The 26,691-nt window shown below is 36.1% G+C and overlaps 2 protein-coding genes across 8 annotated transcripts in view; one reads left to right on the top strand and one right to left on the bottom strand.

Moving 5' to 3' along the window:
• Positions 1 to 25,166, bottom strand: part of METTL25 (methyltransferase like 25) — a 42,536-nt gene extending 17,370 nt beyond the window's left edge. For 2 of the 7 annotated variants that reach the window (XM_015628870.3, XM_015628871.3), the window contains exons 1-6: positions 25,092 to 25,166; positions 22,621 to 22,785; positions 17,991 to 18,091; positions 11,605 to 12,234; positions 11,242 to 11,386; positions 1,808 to 1,902 (exon numbers count right to left, since the gene is read on the bottom strand). In XM_015628870.3, the coding sequence (XP_015484356.1) occupies positions 1,808 to 1,902; positions 11,242 to 11,386; positions 11,605 to 12,234; positions 17,991 to 18,091; positions 22,621 to 22,785; positions 25,092 to 25,113 (1,158 nt within the window). In that variant the 5' untranslated portion in view covers positions 25,114 to 25,166. The remainder of the gene's footprint in view (positions 1 to 1,807; positions 1,903 to 11,241; positions 11,387 to 11,604; positions 12,235 to 17,990; positions 18,092 to 22,620; positions 22,786 to 25,091) is intronic. The other 5 variants (XM_015628869.3, XM_015628868.3, XM_015628874.3 and 2 more) reach the window with 5 other exon arrangements.
• Positions 25,167 to 25,916: 750 nt separating this feature from the next.
• CCDC59 (coiled-coil domain containing 59) overlaps positions 25,917 to 26,691 on the top strand; it is a 6,322-nt gene continuing 5,547 nt past the window's right edge. The window contains exons 1-2 of the mRNA XM_015626992.1: positions 25,917 to 26,005; positions 26,549 to 26,653. Of these exons, the coding sequence (XP_015482478.1) occupies positions 25,917 to 26,005; positions 26,549 to 26,653 (194 nt within the window). The remainder of the gene's footprint in view (positions 26,006 to 26,548; positions 26,654 to 26,691) is intronic.

Below are 26,691 nucleotides of genomic sequence, written 5' to 3'. Positions count from 1 at the left end.
TTTCAACAGAGTTTTGAAGATTATAGTAGAAATGAAGACAAAACCTCAGTATCTGATTTTCTGATACTACACCAAATCAGGTAGCAAACCAAAAATCCCATGCCATTTACAGATTATTATCACCCTTAGTCCCAAACTTCACTATAGTAAATAAGACTGCATGTTACACAATCACCCACTCTTCTTTCTCCTTATTATAGAACTAATCTTGTATTTCACACTGTTCTTCAAACACAGTCCACATAGCTGCAGTTCCTCCACTCATGGCTTTGGCCAGCTATCAGGTTTGCCTTTTGCTGCACAAGCTCTCATAACAGCAGCTATCTGCTGCTGCTGAGGAGATGGTATGGGTTCCAAGACATATTGTAAGGCTCTGGAACTGTATCTCCTGCCCAACACCTCTGGCTCTTGGCAATTCAACAAATTTGAACTCAGTGTCACTGCTCAGCAGACCTCCTGCTAACCAGCCATTAGCCCAAGAAATGTGGGTGCTTAGTGGCTCTGTGCTGGCTCCCTTGTACATCCTACATGGCAAGGAAAATCCTAGTCATGAAAAATGCACATAGATGATTATAAACAGGAGAAGTATCTAGTTACACAGGAGAACTCTGCCTTTTGTGAATATTCAAACAAAAGGTTTTTTAATTGCCAAATTTCTGTGATTTCTGAGACATCTAAAATAGATATATATAGCATGATCAGTATTCTCTTGGGGGTCATTTGCTTACAAAATTTATCTTCCTACCATTGCTGAAAAACAGCCCAACCTTTTTCTGTCCAAAAGAAATGGAATAGGAAACAGCTAATGTGTCAGCTGAGGAAGGACTGGTATTGTATGACACTGACAAGAACAAGAGAAAAGGCAAATCCCTTTAGAAAGCACTTTTCTTCTGCTAAGTTTACAGCTACATCTCTAAAATGAACAATTCTTTTCTTTTACTTTGCCGAGGGAAACACATTTAAGCCTTATGGATCCTAACAACTGTCCTCCTATATTTTCTCCTGATAGCATTTAATTATCATGATAGTTCAAGTTTACATAACCTCAATACATTAGTCCACACTGAATCTTTAGTCTATCTTCTCTGTAATGGAGGTACAGAGCTAACAGCAGAGCATAGCCAGAACCTGATGTGATTTATTTGGATAGCATAAATTTAAAATTAATAGAGGGAAGGAATAGTGGTCTTCTAACTGAAACAGTGGTCAGAATTTTCAGTACCTATCTGTTTTTTCAAATTAGACAACAGCTCATCATCCTATCTTGATGAGGCTAAGTCTTTAAAAGTACTTCATCATCTTCATCTCAATGTTAAAAATATGCTTCCAGATTCTTAAACCACATGGATTTTAGAGCTCCTCTAGTTTTTTGAATAGGCAGGGTTGTTCAGGTTTTAAACAGCTAGAACATTCAATATTATGAATCACGAAGGCATTGGGGGAGTTACTGATTGCAATCCTTCTACAATTACCTTGTTTCTACCAAAGTCCTAGGCCAAGAACTATTATCCTGAGGGGCTACCTTGTTTAGGTTTCAGCAAAGTTTTGGCCTTTCTGTCCACTCTTAAAGTACATTTCTGTCAATACTCATTTTTTCATGCCTTCAGTAAGCATAAAATATATAAAGCTGGAAGGTCAATACTGTTTTTTTTTTAGATATAATTCATCATGCTTACAACATTAATGATGTTATTCTGTAGATTCTTGGATTAAAGTCATGGCTTCAGGATCAGAAGCCAAAAACAATGAATCCTGTAACATCTGGACAAAGCTCTCTGTAGGAAAAAGAAAGGGAGGGGAATCATACCAAGCATGCTGACATCCTAGCATTGCGACCACAGCACCAGCCTTTGTCCTTCAAGTACTGGCACATGGGAAACCCCCAGACTTGGTCCTGGCATTCTGCAACAAGGAGGGAAAAAAAAAAAAAGGCACAGTTTTTCCACTTACAGAGTACTCAATGGATGGAGCAAGATGAACAGTAGGTAATGTAGCAGAAACACTTAACTGTTCTCACCCAGTACCAAAACTCGTGGTAGTCCTACAAAAAACATGCTTTCTCTTTAACAGATGTTTTTGGTTTATGCTGAATTTCTGATAATTTCACATTTACCGAAACAATTTTAAGTGAGTGTCCTCTGCATAAATCCACTGAAAAAACAGTCGAAGGGACAAGAGAAAAGTCTGCAAATACTCATGGTAACCTACACTACTCCACGAATCACAAGATGTAGGCCAAGCAGTCATTCCATGCAGAAGAGCTTCATTACCACTTCTCATTGTCTCCTTATTCTAACCCAAATGTCTTTCAGACATCACACAGAACAATGTGTATTTGTTTATTCTAGTTTTAAAAGACCATTCTGCTGTGAGGCAGAATGTTTGTTTTCCAGAAAAGAGCAGCTGCAAAGGCTCTTGCTCTTTCTTCAAAACACCAAAAAGCATTTGCATCACAATCTGTGCTCGGTTTCAGTATCATTTGTATTTTGAATAACAAGAAAATTATTCATGTTTAACACTAATGCAAATACGGGAAAACTGAAGCACAGAGAGTACTTTATAGATGTTCTTAATACTCAGTTCTAAATGTACACAAACTCTAAATGTTTAGAGTCCTCATTAACACATTGTCAGCTGATTTTTTAGAATGGTTAATAAGAATTACTGCTTTCTTTAAAAAAAACCACAATTTGGCTGAGATCCTGGCTTTTTAGCACAGGAAAGTGACTGGGGCATATTTCAGAATAAATCATGTAATGGGGTTAAAAAGAGGGGACAGCAGAAAATTTACCAACAATTGGAGTTACATACATGTAAGTTGAATTCATTCTATAAAAGTTAAGCAAAGAAAAAGAAAAAAACTATAAAGAACCAACCCCAAAACTTGTGACAGCCTTTGCCTTTTTGGAAGAAGTGCCCAGTCTCAGCTGACCACTAGAAAATTACAGCAAGCAGGCAAGAATCCTGTGCAGGAAACCTCACACTTTGCTCTCCTTTTAGCCCTGAGGAACACCAGAGGCTCTTAGGGGTTGAATACTGGTTTGAGAACCATGATTTAAGAATAGGACTTTAATTATGGATTGCGAGCAGAAAGAGGAAGAAAATTCTTTAGAAATAAAGATGAAATTTGATCAAACAGACTGCAATTGGTTTCAGCACTAGGAATGTACCAAGAATTTGTAAGTGCCTCATGACAAGATCTAAAATATTAACTAACTTCAAGTCTAATTATGGAGTACATGGAATACATGAATATTTCTACTGCAGGGATGGCAGTAAGAAGTTATTAAATATATTTATTTTGCAAAGAAAACAAAGACTGACTGTCGCCCTGAAAACTCAGCTTTTTGATCTTGTTGACATAGCTTCTAAAGACTTTCCCAGGACAGTAACTGTAAACATAGATTTGTATGCATTCTTTCCGATACACGTCTTTTGATGGACATTTCTCACGGCCAGTGTGGTTGGCAAGGTGTTATCCTGAATATCCAATCCCTGGCCGTGGTCAGAAACCTATAAATTCTGAGAGAAGAAATAAAGTTTCTCTTTCCTTTCATCACACCTTGAGCTGTGTCTGTGTGACTTATTTTGTGTCCAGCAGCGACAACTGACATGGTTCCTATTGTATGATTCTCACTAATATGTCTTTCTAATATGTATGTTAAAATATTTCAAAATAAAAATTTGCAAACTGATTTAGAAAGATGAAATATTTGATCTTTTCAAGCAAATCCCTTCTAATTTATGCCCTGTCCTCCAGGCAAACTAATCATTCATTCAAGTTGAAGTTACTACCCTGTCAGCTACAATCTCAATATCAGTGCACAGTACTCATGCATAATTCTGATAATCTTTGAAAAAGATTATCACTCAAAGCACCATCTTCATTTAAATTATTGAAACTGTAAAGTAGGAGAAAAAGGGAAATTAATACTTTAAGTTGGAAAGAATTTTTTGTATATATCAAAAGTTGACCACACATCTACAATATTGATTTAAATTCTATTTATTATTTCACATTCAGTCTGCTCTCAAGTACACTTTTAAAAATTTTAGGATTAATATATTGCTACAAAGTTCATATATTTACAAGCTACATTTTAAAAAAATAGAAATTATTTTAATGCCTCCAACTACTTCAGATACACTTAATATTATATAGCTCACTAAATACCTTATTGTGCCTATATAACAACACAACAGCTGTTCTAAACTGTATAAATCTCAAAAAACATTCAAGAAACATTTTAAGTACATTTTAAGTACTCCATGGAACATTTCACAGGAAACAGCTCAAGTGTTCAACAGCACATGAAGCAATCACGTTATAATTCAGTAGAGTAGCCAATCAGACAGAATTCCTTCTATGAGCAGTTAACAAAATAGGGAATTTTAAGTAATCATTCAATGAGCAGAACTGAAGCTAAGCTGGTGTTTAATATCAGAAGATATTAGTTAAATAGCAAGGACTTTATCTCTAAGCTAACTTCTAAGAAAGACTGAATCACACATTAAATAAAATGCTGCAAATATCGCAACAAAACATCAGCATTTTTTAAATTGATATAGTATTTATAAAAAAAAATATAAGGCAATAAAAGTAAGATAAAGGTAAAATCCTTTTCACAGTTGCTAACTCTGTGCACAAATGATGACAAGGAAGTTCAAGAGAATGGGATGAACTTCTCCAATACCTTTAGCATTAGGCTGTTCATAGATTCTCATCTCTAAGAATACTACAATTTTTAGTGTGCTAATATTCGAATTTTACTTCACAAAGCTTTACAGTAAAATATTGTCATTACAAAACAATGGGACCAATAAGCTTTAACATTACTGGAAAAATAACTGACTTAAGTTATTACATTAACTGACTTGAGTTCCATGGGATAAGCCAGATCAGAAAGGTGTGGAGGCAGCAAAGCTGGTGCCACGTCGGATTCCTCTTGGCATGCCTTTTCCAGCCCTGGTGTCCCTGGAGCTGCAGGCTTTGTGGGAATCTCTGAACCCCAACCCTAAACCTAATGGCTGCTTTTGGCTGATTATGTAATTCAATGGATTGAAATGGCATTTTTCCTTCTGAGATTTTTCAGTGGGAATTAATCTATTACTCTAGTCTTTTTTTTTTTTCACATACACCCTACTTTGTCTCTTTGTATATATTGTGAACTTCATCAAAGTAGTACTAAAACACAAGTAAGTTTTTTCAGGTCCTCCATAGCCTCTATCTTCCACAACACTGTAGATTTTTAGTCTACTTCTGTTATTCAAAATGAAATAGATAACTACTAAACTGCCTTTTTCCTTCATGGGGTAGACTAAATCTTCCTTGGCCATGTAATTCACTGTTCCTTGAATTTGTATTTTTCAAAAAAAGTCCCCTGACTAAGCAGGATTTTGCTGGGGAAAGCAAGGGGCACTGGGAAAGAAAAATGTTTTCTAATTCCAGAAAACAGAATCAGCTGCCATCAAAATAATTTCCAAAACCCAAACCTAGAGTATGTTTTAAGTATGTGCATTAAAACCTTGGCATTCTCAATTCTAACCTTATACTTTGTACACATGAGAAAAATACAAATGTAAGATGGTTTCAGGTTTCAATATATTCTTGCTACATTTATTAATGAAAAGTACCATAATAACTTCAATAGGTAATACTTTCATTTAACATCTGTAAAGCTTACCTTGTTAGTATTTTTTCAAGTTTCATATTTTCTTCAGAATCAATTTTTATAAAAAACATCTGGGCTTTAGTGACTAGTTAGCTGTGTCACAAATACATAGAAAGGTTCCCTATGCAGCAATATCTAAAGATGCCTTGGGAAGGAAATTAAGCTTTTTGATCTGTTGCTTGGAAGTGTTTTCCTGTGTTGCCATGGTATCAGTGGTAGCTATTTTAAGATATTGGCTGTGGAATATTTTTGAAAATATAACTAGGCTACACATAAATCATCTGTACTCTAATACCCTGAAACAGTGAGTAATCTGTCATATTTGACTGGGATGGAGTGATACAAAGCCATTATGCTTGTGTAAGTAATCCTTCAGAAAACTCAGTTTCAGAGTATTTGTCCTCCAAATTCACCTTACTCAAGGCTTTGCCAGGTTTCACAAGTCTGATAAAATTCTGTCTGTGAATTTTGACTACCCTTTGCAACTCTTCTGGTTCCCTTTATTACGTTCAATAGCTCTTAATAGTCAAAGTTTATTTTGCAAAAGCTTTGCTGACTTCTTCCAGAGTGCCTTATTGAGAAGCCACTTTCCACAGCTTCCTGTAGAGCTGTGGAAACATGTGACCACATGTGCTGAGGACTGCACATGATCCATAGGGTTAAAACTTCCCCCCTGCAGGGGAGGTACCCGGGCTTTCCCACCTGATTCTGAGCATATATTAACCCTTGAAGCTTTTGTTTCACGGCTTCCCCCATCCCTGACGGATCAAGACTGTGACCATCACTTTAACCATGGGACATCTGAAATGCAAAGTGCTCCTGAAGTGCAAAAATAATGTGTAGTGATACCTTTCCTCTCTGCCAGCTACTCTTCTAATTTCTTTCTCTTTCTTATCGATTTTTCTTCAGTGATATTTTCATGCTTTTATAATGTCATATTATTATAGATAATAACCAATATGGCTACATTTCCATTGCAACTGAATTGCTCTAAAATATATATACCACCACACACAAACACATATTTATACATATATATGTATATACACTCATGCACCTATCATTCTTTTCACTCTAATCTGCCCCAAGGGACATATTAAAAAGAACCTCAGTAACCCTGCCTCTGGTGAGTCTTAACAGCAGCTCCAGAGCAAAAAAACATTCGTGTGTTTTTTCCTCAAAACAGAAGATATAATACTGAAGAATTTCATTGGTTTCTAGACTGGTACTGATATATTTGGTGGTAAGGAAGATGGAAAGCAGAGAATTAGAACACAGAAACTCAAATTCCTTTTCAAAGAAAGTAAAATATTTTTTAAAAATATGTTAAGTTTTCAGTTCTTCTCTGTTAATGGATAACCACAGACCAGCTGGTACACTGCTCCAAAAATGTGTTAGCTGAAGGTAAGATAAAACAGCTCCCAAGAATCTTAAGAATATCTCCTGAACAGAGGCACAGAGTCCGTTTTAACCAAAAAATCATTAGCAAACTCATTTTTTTCCCCAGAAGAACTGACATAATGGTTCACTATGTAAATAGGTTTATGTAAAATGTCTCTAATAAACAGTAAAATCCTTTCTACTCTGATGTAATTGACTACCCAATGCAGTAACAGAGAAGAAAACCCCCAAAGGAATCAATTATATTAATGGCTACATATATTTTATCCATACAAGAATCTCTACATAAACAGGCAATTCTCCTTAGGGAGACCCAAAGCAAAACTACTTAGAATTTTTCAAGAGCTGTCATATTATTCCTTATTAACTGATACTTAGAATTTCATAGTGCTTATAAGCAGTGAAATTTAAAGACAGGTGTTAAAAGACATTGGCTTCAACTTTTTAAAATTGAGTTGAAATTTAACATTACATAGCACCTCTTGGTTGTTTTAGTTACTAATAAATCAAAGCAAAGGCTTTCATGATCTTAACAGTTCAAAATTATTCCCAGCATAATTGGAAATGTGGTCCCATTACCAAAATTTAAAGATGAATTGTTTATTTATAGACACATAGAAGGATACTGTATACTGATTGCATTATTATTCAAGATTCTGACTGTTGGCACCTACTTTCATCAGAAATGCTTCCAAAGAATTCACAGCAGGTCCAACAGCAAACTCAATCAGCCAATCTTGCAATATCTGTACTATTTTTAGAGTATGTTAGAAATGTAATGCATTATTCCCTGAAGTCATCTCAGAAACAAAAAAAAAACCAAACCCAAACTTGAGATAACCAAAGTAATTCAGTAGCCCAACAAACACCAAATAATAACATTTTGTTGATACTGGTAAATTTTATTCCTACAAGTATCAGTTAATTCCAGTTAATATGAAGTGAAAGATAAATTTTCACTTGACTTGGTATTAAATCTTAAGTGCCAAAGAACATGTTCTCCAGCCAAACCAAGTTCTGAAAGCAGAAGTCCATTGCAGCTCCTGTTTGAGGTGGCTCCTCTGCTTCAACTGTGCTTATGAGAACAACCCTCTGAGTTTGCATTTAAGAAACACCAAAGATGGAAAATGTGCTACTTTAGGGGCAAGAACTTTGAGGTGGACTTGCCACAACCTTGACTTTAAGGGTGCATACCTCAGGAAAATAAAAAAGTAGTATTTACTATAGTAGTATTTTTATAAAGGAAAAATAACATTTTTAAAACAGACTTCAAAAAACTTTGAGGCTATTTAGTCAAGATGAAATGACTGTAGAATGCTTTAGAACAGAACTTCCCACCATGTCCTCGCAGGCAAGTCCTTGCTTACTAGACTGATTTCAAATGAGTAAGTAATTTCCTGTGTTGGAGCAAATTCTGCCCAATTCTCTTTGCTTCTTAGGAAGATCTATCCATCACTGCAGAGATGTAGCTCTGAACTTGCTTCCTAATATTCAAATTGGTCTCTCCATCTAAAGCATGTACATGTCTCTGCAATCTCTGATTGATGCCTAGAGTAGCCAGTAGCTTTCCTGAGTTCAGTGTCTGAGCCTGGGCAAATGAAGGACTATCTACAGTAGAGATTATATTGGCTGAAGTACCACACAAGCCAACTGGAAATACACAACTGCATGTGGCCAGATAGGACGCATTTCAGGATCACAAAACTCACTGGTGTCCCATGAAGACCATACTCTATCTTTGACAGGTCATGTCCATCCTAATTATAGGAAACAGGTGAAAATCACACTCATCTTCACCTGAATAAGCTCAGTCTCAACAAGTTTATGGAGTACATTTTCCTGGAAACCATGCCCAGGCCCATGAAGAACGAGAAGAAGGTTGACACTAGTGGGCAGGAATTCATCAGGCACTGACAAAGTATTACCCTCTGTGATGCAGTGACTGGTTCCATGAACTAGGGAACAGCAGAGTCATAGTTTATCTTGATAATATGAAGTCATTCAGCAAACTTTCCTTAGCATCTTTATAGACAAAATGGAAAGATATGACTCAGATGGGTTGACTCTAAAATAGGCAGAAAATTGATAGCAATCTGAAGTTAGACAGCGAACTCTGCAGATTAAGGGATGTGATTATTCTCCCTTTTTAGCACTTATGAGAGTATCTGGAGTGCTTCTTTGGGCTCTTTAGCCCACCATAATGACTGAAATTAATTTATTGGTGGCAAGAGCACTAAAGGGCTGCAGAGAATGTCAAGAAGGGATTTAACTGCTGTTTTCAACAAAGGAAAGAGAACAAAAAAAGATTAAGCTAGACTATTCTTGGCAGTGCAAAATGAAAAAGACAATAGATAATGCACAATAGCTGCAAATTCTGAATAGATATGAGGGAAAGAACTTCATGGTGACAGCAAACATTGAAATGGGCTACTGAATCACTGCCCTTGGATAAATTCAAAACATGAATGGACAAGGCCCTGAATGAAATTATCTAAGTTGGCCCTGCCTTGTGCCATGATCTGGTCCAGATGACCTCCAGAAGTTCCTTGCTACTTATATGCTATAATTTGGCCCATTCTGGAATCAATATCAAAATCCACTTCCTTCCAACAGCTGCAAGAGGAGTTTGTTTACTGCTTGTAGAAGTGAATTGTTGGATCAATACCATCTGATTAGTTACAGTCTCCTAGAATCCTCTAGAATGCTCTGTCAGTTTGAAGTCCATGTATAGGAAATGCAAATACAAGATACAGTCTGAATTCTTTCCCATTTGAAGAGATCTAAGCTCTTAGATAGTCAGTCCTCATTCCCTTATCTCTCGTCTGCACCTTTAAGAACAAGCCATTTGGTAGATGACTTAGTAGGAGAATACAACAGCATTATACATTTTAGAATATGCACTCTCATAGTAATAGTAAAAAAAAATAAATAATTTTGAGCATTACTAGGACAATATATGTATTCTTTCTCAAAAAAAGAATACTGCAATTTCCTTTTGTTCTGTCCAGATGCTCTCCTTTGAGAATAATTTTGTCCTTCAAGCAGAGTAAAATCAAACAGCTAGAAATTCCAACATGTAGTCTGACTTCATTTCCATACTGCTATGAAACTGCAGTGTCTCTTCTAACCATGCACATATATCTGTTTGTTTAAACTTTGAAAAGGTTATCACGCCTGATCCTTTGGTGGTGTCTGAGTTTATGCACTGGTCTGCAAAAAGTAATCCTATATAGCTAGGGCAGGAAGCTGTGTCCTCTTTGCAATAATAAGAAAGAACCAAGTATTTCAGACACATAGATTTAATGACAAGTACCTGAAAAGTTCTTAATTTCTTAAAACTCTGATGTAAAAGTAATTGTACGTCTTTTCTCTAACTGCATTTCTGTAGCACTGAAATTTCAATTGTATTTTGCTTTTGGACTGAGCTGAAGTATTTTGAAATTACTAAGACTAATACACTGAAAAAACTCTTAAAATAGTTGCAGAGCAAATTAAAAACAACATGAAAAGCAAGAGCTAGCATGTGTCATGGTCAGTGTGGAGCTGTGCCTTAACTGCCTAAGCAGCTAACTCATAAAGAGCAATACCTGGTAAATGAAACCGCCCCTCCATTTATAGGAAAATTTGCCTATATTCTGAATCCACAAATAATTTTCAGGTTATCTCTCCAAGGAAAACTCTTACATATGTATTGTTTCATGATGGGCCAAACAGACAAAAACCAGCACCCAGATGAGTGTTTTTTTGAGTATTACCTGACATTACAAAAACTTAATTCTGCTCATCATTGTATACGTACAACTTAACAAAAAAGGATGTTGCACGCAGACAGATGAGGACAAAATCTGGTACAAAATATTTCAAAAGGATGGAAACATACTGGAATAAAAGAGCCTATACATGTATGAGTGAATTAATGGAACAAAACCAGCTATAAACCACATAAAACATTACGCACTAATGTCCCTAATCTCAGTAAAAATATTAGGATTATTGGCATAACAGAAAAGCAACAGTGCATCTGGGACTGAATGATCCTCATAAAGTAATTAAAACCAGTACTAAATAAGCCACTGGAAAGGAACAAACACAAGGAAGTTATTAAATAAAAGGTATAATACTCTCAACATGCAAACTGGCAGCCACAAGCTAAGCTCAGAAGAATTACCTTCTTGGTTTTCAAACTGTTCTGACAACAGATGGTAGCAGCAGCCCACACTGCAAACGGCTTTGATTTCAGGCTTGGCAGTAAAAATTCGTAGTGTATTTGCAGCAAGATCTCCACATGTATGTAGACCCACCATCATGCAGTCCTGAGAAGAAAAAGAAAAAAAAAAGCAACAATAAATTCATCTCTTTCATCAACTGAAATAGCATACTTCTGCTACCTTGTTAAAAACCACTGTTGGGCCAGGATATTCATTTACACCAGAGGTAGCACTCTGTGTACACTCAGCAAACGTACACATGAAAATGGCAATCTAAAGACAACGGACAATCTAAAACAAGTAAATATTTAGAGTAAAATAACCTCCAGATCTGTTATGATGTCACTGAGTTCTGTTTCTGCAGTGATGCAAGAGGTCAGTGGAAAATACAGGTTTGATTCACTTGACTTTCTTGCTTTACTCTTGAGAGATGTCATTTTCCTTTGTACTTTTTCCTCTTCACAGAGCTCCCCACAGTTATACCGAGATGAATAAAAATCTTCTACAGCATCAGCAGGAAGAACATTTAGAACAGCAAGAACCTCTTCAGAAAGTTTGGTCTCATGAGATTGTGCCCCAGTCACTAAATCAGCTTCAGTTTCTGTGTTGGTTTCAGGTGTAGCCATTTCTGTGCAACCAAAAGAAGGAACTAAATCTTGGATAATCACTTGGTCCTGATTTTGAAGACTGTTTGCATTATTTAAAAGCTCTTCATTTATTGTTTTACAGTTAATTTCACTTTCCATTGGCCTGTTTGACTTTTCCAAACTCTGGCTTTTGAAATTTTCCCTTCCTCGACTCTGATATGCTCTCCAGTGTTTCTTCAATTTTTTATTTCTTTCATGAGCACCATTTGTGTTGGAGCTTGAGGAGTCAATTCCATAAACTTTTAAGTTATATTGCATGGACAAAAATGAACTCAGGTAGCCTTTTCCAGAACCTATATCAATCACCTAGATAATGGAGAAAAAATAAAGGAAAAGAAAGTTTGCTGCATTAATGAGAAACAAAGCACACTTCAAAAGCAAAATTATTCCCTAAAAATTTAAGCATGGATTGAAGAGCTACCTTATTAGTACCATACTTCTCAATGAACTTAGCTCTTTTGCTTTGTTGGTTCATCTTCTGACTTTAAAACACAGAATTAAGTCTTAACTGATGTACTCCAGAAAACAGAGACTACAATGTTTATGCAATACAAGTCCTGCTTCTTGTAAAGACTTCCAGTATATTTTTTTGACACAGACCTTTCTTCTGCTAAAAAAAATAACCATAAACCAACAGCAATTCCACCTGCCCTTACTAAACTGGGTCAGAGTTAGCAAACAAACCACACACAGTATTCAGCTTTAGGCACGTAATTCCCATACTGAGGAGCCTACTGTCAATGGGTGCAGAGCAAAAAGCATCCTTAGGTTGAATGCCTAATTTAATCCCTTTAGAATTGACCTAAAAAGGTTGATATTGATACTTTTTTATGTCAGAATGCTTTCACCTTCTGTGAAAACAATCCATACAGCTTTATTTAACATGAGGATGCTTTTCTAACAAAATTAAGGGGCTCATAAGCCACATGTACTTTGCACTGCCCGTTCTGGAGGAAGGAGTGATAGGTGACGGTTGTCACACAGCTGATACCATGTGCTAGTTCAGTGACTGATGTACCCCAGGAAAGAAAACCCCATACAAAGTATTATCAGAAACAAGAGTAACCTGAATTCTTTCAGTACATAATCACAGCTTTATATAACACATGTTTTAATATGTAATAAATAAATATATAATAAATACGTAACACAACAGTTATGAGAATTGTCAGAGTGACACTTCTCTAAGGAAAGAAAATTATGTTCACTTCTGTCCAGGTACTGACCAAAAATGATATTGATTAGATATAATGACTTCTTTACAGAAGCTCCTGGAAGTGTTTGATTTAAGAACATCTATGTTTTATTCTTGGTCTGTCACATGTTCATAAGAAAGCTTACACTGATACTGCTATACCCAAATTGCAGCATACACTACATTGATGCATCTCCAACTCAACTGCAAAGCATTTTACCAGGTAAAAATATTCAATGCAGCAATATTCTTACTCAATGAGAAAGATTTATTCATTATCTTAATAAAACGATTTGGACAGCCATGGAATTAGAAATAAAAATTTGAGCCAATGTCACTAAAGACAACAATGAAAAACACAGGAGAATACATAATATTAGGTAAAAACTGTTTACTCAAGTAGCACATGGCTTTCTCATCGTAGTCATCGTGTGATATTGATGAATAGTTGCAATCTAGACAATCTAACAAAATAAATTTTTTTGAAATAAATCTGTACAGGAATGAATTTAGGGAAATGAAATTTATATAACCTAAGCAAACTTTTTAAAATGCCATTTCTTTGCCACATTTATCACTAATATTCTGCTCTACTCAGCCCTAGTGAGGCCACAAGTGGAATGCTAGGTCTAGCAGCTCAGCACAGGAGTGACATGGAGCTCCTGGAGCGGGTCAAGCACAGGGCAACAAAGACCATGAAGGGACTGGAGCACCTCTCTTATTAGGAAAGGCTGAGGGAGCTGGGTCTGTTCAGCCTTGATAGGAGACAACTGAGAGTGAAAGTAGCTGAAGGGAAGGTGTTAAAGAGGATTTCTCCAGGCTCTTGGTGCTGCCAAGCAGCAGGACAAGAGGCAACAGGTGGAAACTGATGCACAGGCAGTTCCATCTAAATATGAGGAAGAACTTCTTTATTGTGCACTGGAACAGTTTGCCCAGAGAGGTTATGGAGTCTCCCTCACTGGAGATATTAAGGAATAATCTGGATGCAATCCTGTGCCTTGTGTTTTGGGATGACCCTGATGAGCAGGGAGGTTGGACCCACCGTGATCCCACTGTGATCCCTTCCAACCTGACCCTTTCTATGATTCTGTCATTGGAAAGGAAAGAGAAGTGCTGAAGGAATAATTTTACCCATTCTTTTATTTAGCAGACATTACAGTTATGGAGAATGTGCACTCCTCCACTTGTTCAAGTTCTGAATTTTTTCAGTAAAAAGCAGCAGTTGGACACAAGAGAGGGGTAGTGAATTATTCCTATGACCCCTGGTGGTTATGGAGACCAGCTGCAGTTTGTGGAAAGTTTCTCAAGTAAATAGAAAACAGTGATACATTGTTAAATTAGCAGGGGTAGAACAGTTTAAAAGCAAAAGGAAAATTGACTAAAAATAGCAAGCAATGTTCTTGCACAAAACAAATAAACTGCATTCAATTATTCCCTGCTTTACCTTCCATTGATTACATAGGGAAAGGTAATAAGCAATCCATAGCCTATCTGTCAAGCATGAACTTTTAAAATGAAATTTCCATGATATAATAAAATACAAAGGTCTTGTCCATAGAGAGTTGGGTCCTATGTTTAAACACAGTTTCTGGCACAATCAAGCATTCCAACATTTCCCAGCATCAAGTCACAAACGTAATGGATGCTGTATGCAGAATTATATCATCTTTACATTACACACTCCAAGTTTTGCTGCACATGCTGCAATTTTCAAGGAATACTTTGACCAATACATTAAATAAAACAAATGTGCACTTAAGCAAAGAGGAATCAACACTGGCTTTTTTTCAGAGTTTAATAAAGTACTTCTTTAAAATATAAGTATGACCACTTGTATGACAGAAACGATGCTTAAAAGGGTCAGCAAACTACTGAAAAAAAAAAGCCCTCTAGTTATTTTGAATTACTGCTTAAATTCAAATCATTAAGCCAGAAGTGATTATAGTGGTAATAAAATTTTTGCTTTTTATTCTTATTTTACTATTTACTATTGTACATTAAAAAATACCAACAGAGAGCAATATCTTCTACCACCCATTATATACAGCGTGGGTATGGAGGTGAAATGGAGGGCATTTTTCAAGCTGCCAGTGATCTGTAATATCTGAAACAAACACCCTGAGGACATGTGTTGTTGTAAAACATGTGTTTCATTTTCATAACTCTAGATTTTTTAATTAAATGCTACATATATTTTGTTTTGCAAGAAGAATGGAAAAAAAATCAATTAGGGAAAAACTCCTAAAATTTATAATTGCTACTTTTTTTTTTCAGTTGAAAGAAAACAAAAATAAAAGGAGTTGCTTTTTAAAGACTAAGAAGGAGGCTTTCCTTTTTTTATTTTCCAAAGTAAAAGGGAAGCTCTTTTCATATATTAGGGATTTGTAACTTTGCACAAATAAATATTGCTATAGTGTATGACTAAAATGGAAAAAAGTTAATATAGACCATTCAGCATTTCATATTCTGAAATATATAATAATATACTGCATTAATATTTTCATTAAATGTTAGAATTTTTTTAAAAAGTAAACAGATAATAATCCCATGTATAAACATAATCCAAGTTACCTGATAAAAGTGTGCAATTACTAGATGAAATTGTAATGAGATGAATATATATATTGTATATATGCAGCATATTGACAGACACTTAATAAAGACTGGTTTGAGATTTTATTAGTAACCAGCTACATTGAAACTTCAGTTATCAAGATGGCATTACTTTTTTACTTTCTGAACAAGGTTTTTGCTTTCCTTTCATTCCTGAATCTCACAGGAACTATTTAAATCTAAACAAAAATGCTATATGAAACACCACTTTCCAGCAAATGCAGAGACCACTTACTATTGCAATGTAAGCAAACTATACTCTTCTACAGCTTTTTCAGTACATGAAAGTCTTTAATACTTAACTAATATTTGCCTGAAACAAAAGCTAAACAAGGCAAAAAGCCATGCTCATGGCAGAATAGCAGACTTTCACAAAGGTGCTGCTAGTGTATTTCTGTTCTCTGCAGAGCACACCCACTTTAGGGCTGTGCAGGTCTCTGTCACTGCGGCTGGCTCTTACAGGGTGCTGGAGACACCGCCTTCCACCGCTGTAAATGATCACAGATGCTCACAAACTGATTGTGTCTCACCCAGGGATGTCTGGCCTTAATGGAAGCTCTCCATTTATTTGACAATCCCAGTTGTAAGAACACTACCTAAAACTTTGTCTTCATCAGCTGTTCCTCACAAAACAGATGGTCAGGACTGAGGATTTTGATCTCTGTGTCCAAGGTGCCAAAGGCCTGATCCAAAACTAGCAAGAGTATGGCATCATTTACTTATCTAAATTAAACTCAGTCTGAGCCAAATAACCTCCCAACCAAAGTTCAGCTTCAGCAGTTTGGAGCTGAATCCAAGTTTTAGGGCTTTCCCTGTGGTGGGAGCAACAGCAACTTGGGATGCTGCAGGTACATTAATTTTAAACTATACTCATACATATTACTTACAAAAAAGAATACTCAGAGAAAATACCCTCACCATAAAATCTGGACAGGTACCTTATTAACGTTTGGTTTTAAACAAATATAGTTTGTTCTCCACAAAATCCTTGTGGGAATAAATATCAGCCTGGAGGAAGTCTCCATTGACAGTTACAGCCCCTTGCATGGAAAGCAAGTGCAGCTCAGATGTAGAAGGGAATCAAATGCACATTGAGAGCCCCATGTCACCTCTAGTTCAAACCAAGGATGAAGCTACATTGGCCAGTAGCTACCAGCATTAGAGAGATTAAAATGAATAAACAAACTCAGCTCACCCAGATACTGAGAAATTTAGCCTTACCACAACACAGGCCTAGGGTATGGAATCTAACATAAGGTTTATCACTGAAAAAGCTTACAAAAAAAGCATATGTATGTAAACTGAGGAAATGGTATTGCTATGGCATGGTATTGGTGCATTTTGTCTAATAGAATGTGAAACACACTACTCAAAAAAGTCAGGTATTGCTCATGTTTTGTCAACAGATCCATAAATAAACCTCTACAAGGTTTTACTGAAACTGTGATCTAGCACACTGTACAATCACAATTATATGTATCTAAATAAAAGTTTTAAGTTGTAATCAAATTTGAGAAAGGAATCCTGCAATTCTTCACTACCCAAAGACAGACCTGTTATCTGATGTATGAAACACCCAACTCATGCAGTAATTGCTAGGTGATAATGGTGTTGGGTGTCCAGGCATCATACATGTTCTACCAGATGTATTTCATACATATTCTTACATAAATTTCTGTCTAATTTGCTCTCTCTTCAAACTAAAAACATCATAACTAAATTTCTAATTTACAGATCTCAATCCATGATTAATAAAGGTGAACAGTATTAAACAATAGGAAGTAATTTAAATCTTGTGTCAGAATAAGAGGATCTTTCAAACCTTCCCATGATATTCTGCCTTGGTCTCTACGTGACACCCCTGTGTGCATGACACAAGGCAGCTCTCCACACAAGGCAGCTCTCCCTCCTACTGACATGTGCAAAACTGCCAGCAATAGAATAGTGACAAACAAGGCAGTACCAGTCCAAAAAGCAGAAGAGTTTTTAGCTGCTCAACATATAGAGGATGATCATAACTTTTTAAAATTACTCATGAGTGATTATGAGTCACTGAAACGCAGCTCCTTTGGAACAATACATTAGTAAACAAAATTGTCCTTCAGTTTGGCCCCAAGAGCTCTTCTTTAGCTCCAGTTATGGACAGGAAAAATAAGAACAGCAGTGACAGAATATCAAAGTGATGCATTTGCACACATCAAGGAGAATAACTCAGAAAGTACCTGGTAACACACAGCAAGAAATGCTTTCTTACCTGCTTTATCCCATAATAATTTGCTATGCTGTCTACCAGCTCTGACATCACCTTCACTTCATGTGATTTCTTATTATTCATAAACTCATCCGGTTTGATACCTGTATCAGATTAGGAAAATAAATACACATTAACACAGCTTGTAATAATAAGGATTTGTGTTCAATCAGGAAAAAAAAAAAAAAAAGCTAACATATACTGTTCATATATTTCCAGGATAATAATTTTTAATTAAAAACTCACTAAATTATTACAGGAGTAAACTTCTGGATTATGGATGGATTAGCAACATTCAACACTCTAAAAAACTCAGGTTTTTTAAGATGTAGCATATTTAATACCTGACCATATATCAGACAATAGCTACAACTATAAAACTGTACTATTTCTTCCTTTACATTGGAAAATATTTATTTAGTCTCATTTATCACATTTACCTTTTCATAAATGAAATTAAAAGGCTGGGACAATAAACAATCACATTGTACAGGTTGTTAATGCTGTGGATTTGCTGTCAATATCTAGAGGGAGATACACTATTTCTACTAAAAAGTTATGAGCAGTACTGGGAAAATTCAGAGGAAGATGAACTTTTCTTTATTTACCCTGTGGATTAGTTATAGAACTGTTACACCTTAATGGCAGAAAAACCCTCATTTCAGTGTTGCTGGAGAATGTGTTAATGAGATGGAGTCAACCTCCATCGTGGGTTATCTGCTTGTGCAGAACACCAAGCACACTCACGTGCAAACCTCTGCGCCACCCAGCCAAAGCAGGAGCTCAGAAGTCTCTCATTGCCTTGGGAGCAACCTACTTACTTCTCTTAGGGGTCCAGTGCTGCAGTACACTTGGATCTAGTTAAACTGATGGTAAGTCTGAGTGATGGCAGAAGAAACTGGATCATTACTAATGAGCATGCTCCTAGAAAAGAGGACTTTTCTACATGACTAGGAGATTAATATATTTTCCCATTTTCTGCTTTATGCACCATATGTCTTCATCTGTCCAGAAACTGATCATTAGGTAAAAACCATGTTCATTTCTTGATCAAACCATGCTGGGAGCAGAGCCAAGTGTGTTACTTCTTTAAAAGAGAGTGGGGAATTGAACTGAGCTCATAAGAAACCCAGAGTTTTCTCTATTTTTCCCAAACCCCAAGGGATCTGTCTATTTCTTAAACATCTGGGGTTTTTATAATAAACTGTTATGACAATACTTAAAATCTAGTATAGACTCTATGAACTGACAAAAGGAAAAATAGACTGAAAGACTTAAACAATACAAATAGCAGAAACAAGTTGTTTGTCATCTCATTGAAGAATCTCCTTAACTTTAAAATTGTAAAGATCTATACAGCATCCTAAAAAGCTCTTAATTTGTAAGCACATCAGGTTAAAGAAAAACAGACAGGAAAAATATTTAAAAGAAAAAAGGTCTCTCTTTTTGTTTATGTTAGAACATTTTTGTGTCTGGATAGACTCATCAGAAAAAGAAGCAGAAATGGAACAAGAAGAAACAGACATTTAACTTCTTGACAAATAAAAGTTATTTTTTTTCTCCAAAGCAGCACTGTCCCTTTGGACGATGACCACATACTGCACCTTTGCTCTTTATTATGAACTCAAAACAGTAATGCTAGGTGAAGTACTATGTCAGAGAGTACTTAATCCAAATTAAGTATTTCAAACATGGTAGAGATCCAGAAAAATTACCTAACTTACAAAAGCTGAGGTTCCATATAGAAAAAGCATAATTTGTTTATATCTACATCTATAGTTTATTTATCACCTTAGCTATGAAACTTTCTTAAGTATTTTTTGACTTTTTCCCTTCTTTCTGCAGGATAATACACTGCTCATATTTCAGCTCAGGGAAAAGGATACTTTTTGGAGAAAATTATGGTTTTTAAAATAAATTTTATTTTTCCTGCTTTTTATTCAAAATTCTGATCGGATCATTATTCTGGAAAAAAAAGCTGATATTACAAACTAATGCAAATAAATGTATCTGGGGACTGTTTTATATTGCCTGGACAGCTGAAAATTTGAATTAAAAAAATCTACCAGTTTGACTGAAACTGTGTAAATTCTTTCTGCTACCACAAAATTACTTTCTTGAAACAGATAATTATACATGTATATTTCCTTACTATTTGTACAACTGATGCAGACAGAACAAATACTAATTTCAAAAAACATCAGAAACTTAGAGAACCATCTTCCATTGTGATGAAAAAAAGATAAAGTGTGGTTTCAAATAGAGAAGTAGCTTGGATATGACAGAGTAACAGAAAGCTTTATGTTACCAATTTTAGCTGGTAATGAAATGCTGCTCATTTCCATTGGGAATCCCTAGCATGAGTACCTGTATTCCATTTGAAGAACTGCTTTAACACTGAAGTGCCATTTACAGCTACATCTTTAGTTGTGAAGCTAAGCAAATTGAGGAGAGACTTTTTATACAGGGCTAACACAGACATTTTTAAGATCTCCTATGGCAGGGTGCAAGGGTTTTATACCACAGCTAGTGGAAACTCACTTATATAGCAGAAAAGAAAGTATAAATCCATAGTCCACACCTACAACCATCTATACAGAAGTTTACCACGGTGTTTAACTCCATGATCCAGAGTGAGGAGCTGGCCTAACCATATACTCAAAAAAACCCTTCTGAGGCAGAGTGATATTCCAGCACATGGAATTTAAAGATGGATTCATTAGTAGCCACTGCATGGCATGATTATTACCTTGGCCATAAACACACTGCAAAGGTGGAGTACTCTCAATCCAGCCACCACTTCTGGGTGGTTACGAAGCAAAGCAGAACACCCTTCAGACTCAGAACTCCATTCTGAGTATCTATGTCCACAACATCCTTAAAATGTTTGTGCTTCCCAATTATTCCCACGAAGGATGGGAATATATCTAGATTAAGAATGCAAAGAAGTTAGAGTACTATATAAGTGTGCAAACTGTGGGAAAAGGCTCTGTTTGTCTTAGAAGAAGAAAACGTATTAAAAACATCTGAAACATATATGGAATTACCCTGATGCATATTTTTCAGAATATAGGCAACACCATCATAAAGTTGCCAGTTTTCTCAGACTTACATTTCTCTTGACTTGCGAGCATGCTTTAGCATGTCAGGGAACAAAGATATCTTCTGAAATCCAGAAATAAGTCCAAAATATCTAAAATAGCTCAAAGTTAAAAGATCACAACTTTCATTTGGCAGCTTGCACATTATGAATCCATAAGCTGGTATTTTGCGTATGCTAAATAACTACCAGGAACTTCAATTAAGTTAATTTAACTGATATTTACTGCCAATCCAGCACAAAGGTCTTGAATTATAGTTCTATTGTACATATTTGGAATGCATTTTATTTTTCCCAAGAAGTACTGCAAAAAAAAACCAACAAACCCAGGCCCCAGCTACCCAGCTAAGTATCACTCCTGCTACACAGAACAAAATATTCAGCAATTGCATTATTCCTGATGCTCCATTCTGCATGACAAGAAGGTGAAAGACTCCTCAAAGTTTTGGCTAAGAAAGTTAACTCATGTAGAAGAAGGTAGAACTAGAGAATTACAGAAAATTAAGAGGAACATGGGGAATGAGATAAAGTGAAAATGAAAGTAGCTAAAAAGCTAGTGGGAAAGAAAAACAGCATACAGCTGTCAAGGAAGAAAAAAGGGTTTCTGATGAACTAAGAGCATAAGGAAAGAAGCCAGAAAGTAAGAGGAATGCACTACAAATCATTAGGAGTATCTCAGCAATGGCATTCTAGTACCTCTAAAAAAACCTGGGGAGCCAACCATGAAAAATGGCAAAATTGAAAAGAGATTGCTGTAGAAAATGGGAGAGATGCACAACATCTGTATAATGGTGCTATCACTTAGGACAAGAAACATCAGGAGTTTTAATGCATCCCAGAGATAAAAGGCACTAGAAGACTAAGGCAGAGAGCTGCTCAGTCTGTCTCTTAAAAACTAATGAGAAATCTCACGGACAGTGGCAAATCTAGAGAGGCTGAGGACTCCATGAATAGCCATTTCATTTGCAGTGAAAATAACAGCAGTCCAAATAAGGATAAATGTCAGTTTATCATCTGATCTAAAAATTATAATCGGGGTAAGATTCCCAGAGTCCAACTTGGTGCCAGTTCAGTTTCTTTAACTACAGAAAATGAAATTACTTTTGTATCACATATAAATGGTATTAGTCCCAAAAATACAGAACTAATAAAAGCTTTTTTTTCTAAGGCATCAAACATTTGCCAGGTGATACTTCTAAGAAAAGCTTGAGTAGCAACTATGATTCTTGCCAATCAGGGACAAAACAAAGAGAATTAACAAGGTGTCTCAAATAGTGATGTGCATTTTTCTTTGTCCCATTCCCTTTGAAACTGAATCCCATGATGGGTCTATAGATACCAGATGCTCAAATTTTAGCAAGAGAATCCATTTTGTAAACAAAGACAATAAAAAAAATGTCCAGGAACAAATGAAAATAGAAGTGAGGATCATGTAGGAAAAAACACTCAAACAAGAAACTATCCTCCAAAATCAAAACTCTCTTACAGTCCTATAGTGAATAAGCAAACATTAAAATACAGATATAAATATACCTGCTGCTCCTTCACTGTCTCCTTTCAGTGCTTCAAGCATATCTTCTAGTGGGGTACACACTCCAAGGTTGGGCAAAGAATAATACTTAGCAGCCAGGGCAAACAAATGTACATTGATAAGCTTCTCAGAGTTTTCACAAAATGCACTGGAAAAGATGTCATCGTCTGCACATAAAATAAAAGGAAAAAAAAATTTGTAAACAGTGCTTAACAGCTCTCTAGTACTGCTGACAGAGAACTACAGGCAATACTTAGTATCAAACACAACCAGCCATTTATCTTGCTTCCCTAAGTCGGAAAACTCATTATTTTTCTTCAGCTGTATTCCCCCTTCAGAACTTAGGTCAAATTCAGCTCTTAGCTGAACAAGTGTAAATGTGGCAAAATCTGTTGTTTCAGCAAACCTACTTTAGTATAATTGACAAGTTAATCCAGTCAACATTATCACTTCTCTTCTGTTTACAAACTTGCTCATTATGCATGTCCTAGTCAGCCCTATCTGCCAATATATGCTGCTGGATTTTTTTTTTAATGAATGCAGCTGTTTAGTATATCAAATGTTGAGATTCACAATCACTCAATTCATGTACTTTCCAAGCTGCTTTGTCATTGATTAATACTGGGAGAATTAAATTAATTTTTATTTCCAATCAGGTGTGGGCCAAAGCTAAATTCCAATGTGTATCTCATTAGATTCATGATGCAATACTTTGTTTTGGTATTACTTGGTACTGAGTTTCAAAAATGTACATTTATTTTTAAGTGAAACATATTAGTATGAATAATTTATTATTTCTAAGATTCTTTTGTATTGTCTAATTCCTCTCTATTTTACCTATTTGTGAATTCTACATAGTTTTGCTAATTATTTTTATACATTTGTAATTCTTTTCAATATTTAAAAGGCAACCAGTCCAGCAATCCAACCGTTACAAAGGATTGGAAAAAGTCTTCTAGTTTGTCTTTTGTGTCATAGGTACATTTTGAGGAAGTGCATACCTAGCGCAGTAGCTTTCCTGAATCTGGCATGACAATGGATACAGCTGTTTTGATTGACCTTAGCTCTAATGCTCTTAATTTCCTGCATGACCACAATTAAGGGTCATGCATACATTACAATCCACTGAAAACAGTCCCAAACCGTGTTAATTATCATGATACGACACTACAAAGTGACAAGTGCAGCAAACAAATTTTGTATTGAAAAAAGCATAAATATTGTCTAAGTTATGACCAGAATTAACATGGTTTTGTTGCCTGCACAGCACTTCTTACTCTACTTCTGCTACAAAATCTTAAAAGAAAGCCACTTTTCTCCATAAACAACTCCCTTGTCTGAACAAATTTTAGTTAGTGTAGTCTTCATGAAGGGTAAGACTGTAACAGGATACTAGAGACAAGAAATAAAGACTGCAGCTTTTAGGGAAAAGGGGCAACTTTGCTTTCCAATGTCTCTTCTGTAAGATTTATTACAGAAAGATAAGGAAATAGATGTGCTTTCACTTTTTCAGCAGCTGACATAAAATATAATTACAGTTCTCACAAATCTCACTGAACTGAAATACAATGCAGCAATACCCGAGTTCTAGAATGCTCCTGAACCTGGTTACTTAGTGGAAGAACATGACAGACCTAGCAGGATCTCATACAAGATTGCTAATGCATCACTCATGACAACACTCCCACCAAACTTAAAATTGTTGGCCCAGCTTGACAACTGAAAAAAAGGAAACAACTACATTAAGGCTTCTGAAGCCTAACTTCAAGCTACAGAACGGCATTTGGGGTGAACTTTGTATTATTTATGAATATTTAAAATGTTAGCTTTTTTTGACACGTTTCTACTCTGGATGCTCACAAGAGGAAATCTAGCATGTCTTTTAACCAGTCAGTCTCTACATTTGCAAAAAATTCTTCAGAGGAAAGAAACATATGCCCCAAAGTTGGAATCACAGTACAAGCAGTAATTTACAGTAAGATATGAAAATACTTAAACACAGATTTGTCTGTGCCTGTGTCCAATTTACTGCAATGATGTGATAAACAAATTGCAATATGGCAAGTGTCAGCTTTTTGATGTATTCAAACCAGTTTCTGAAACTAAAAAGGGATCATACATTTTTCTGCAGCATGCAAGTGAAAACAAGGGTTCCATCCTTCACATGGTCATTATAATGAAATGACTTTGAACAGGGAAGAGTAATTTCTGTTTATGTTGGGTTTCAAGATCTCTGATGGTCAGTTTCTGATTCCCTAACGTTATTGAGTTGCACTAATGCACTCAAATAAGCTATGATATTACATTCCTCTCTCTCTCCTAATTTTAATACAGGCTAGCAGTACACTAATTTGCAAATGTAAGTAGATGTTTGCAGGTGTCTTCACTGAAAAACTTATACTCTATTATGAAGTATTTTCATCATACGACTGGATGGACAGAAACCATGCAGTCAAATGAGGAAGGCACGAACCTCCAAGCATATCAGCATGCATATACCCACTCCACTACAGTGCATTGTGTTAAGTAGCATATCATAAAGTCAGGAAAAAAGGGGAAATTCTTCCATTTTTTCTTTTAATTAGCAGAAACAACCCCTGCAGAAACAAAAGAAGAAATGCTATGTTTTAGCTACAGCATGAAAGTTTCATACTCTTCAAAAGGCGTGCTTAGACATAAATTTTCTTTTTGTTCCAGTAATTTCTGCATCAGAATCTGTAGCACACATTTGGAATTTAAATTATTAAATTATTTTCCAGTTTTGAAATCTACAAAACAATACTCCTCATTCTCATTCTACTCTACAGGCCACCACTTTGGTGTCTGAATCATTCCATGCACTTTCCCATAGAAACAGGTTAGAGCAGAGTAATTTTCCTTTACTGTTTTCTTTATGATGATTTCATTTAATAATTAAGTTTTGTTTCAGCCTCTACTTACATTCAATTTTATGTCCTGTTGCTCTGAACCAGTTCTGACTCTGATATTACCTGTCAAGAACATTAAGCCTGTCCTTGCTGCCTCCCAACACTTTTGCTTGCTGACCAGACCACTGTCTCGTTTCCATCTGGCTCTTGAAGGTAATTCATAATCCAGTGTCTTTCCCGTGCACAAATAAACTCTGTGGGATTTCTCCCAAATAACTCAACCCTTTAAAAATGAGTCTTACAGTTAAAATGTTGAGAGGTCTTTAGATCCAACAGAGCACATGTTGCTAGTGACATAGCAATTCACAGTTCTTCAATCTCTTTCTGAGTCCAAATCATTATTTTAGCTTGACTTCTATGCCAAAAAGCACATGCTACATTTTGCAGAGCCTTCTCTTACACTGCACACGCTTTCCTGCCTCGCGTGCCATTTAACCTGGGATATCAGAGCTAACGCAATGTGACAGCTATCTACACTCCATATGCTTTGGCTTTTCCCAGCTAAGTGCTTTGTCAGAGATTTCACCTTGGATTTGAAAATGATCTCTTTGCTCGGGATCAGTCCCCCCAAATACCACAGCTTTCAGATGCTTTATCTTCATTTCTGTGCCCTGCCTCAAGAAGCATTCATTACTGCTACGTTTCTCTCCTACTTGGACTGTGTTGCATTCAGCAAGACAGCAGCCTAGCTGGCTTCCTCTTCAGTTATATGAAAATTACTAAATATATGAAATGCTTCTTAAATAGATCTCGTCAGAAATAAGGCAGCTGCTTTCCCGTGCCAGACGCACTGACTATTACAGATACACAGGAAAGCGGTGTTAGGCCTTTCCCAGCTGTCCTCTGCACCTCCAGTTTCAACACCGAAGGATTTTCAACTCTTACATCTTTCCTCTCGTGGAGGTGTGGGGGTTTTTGTGGGTTTTTTTTTTTTTGTTTTGTTTGCTTGTTTTGTTTTGTGTGTGTTTTGTTTGATTTGGTTTGGGGTTATTTTTCATTTTAGTTGTGTTCTTCAGGAGTCGGTCAGAGTGAAGGAATCTGACAGCTTGGAGTTTCATTTGTTTCAAAAGGAACACGGCCACAACCGCCACTTCCGCGAGACCCGACTGTGCAATTCCCAGGTCGGCTGCGCTCCCTCTGCAGCGG

Source organism: Parus major, chromosome 1A, assembly GCF_001522545.3.
Source record: "Parus major isolate Abel chromosome 1A, Parus_major1.1, whole genome shotgun sequence".
In the NCBI taxonomy this organism is placed as follows: Eukaryota; Metazoa; Chordata; class Aves; order Passeriformes; family Paridae; genus Parus; species Parus major.
The sequence above is the reverse complement of the archived record's forward strand: the minus strand, read 5'-3'. Positions and strand labels throughout refer to the sequence as shown.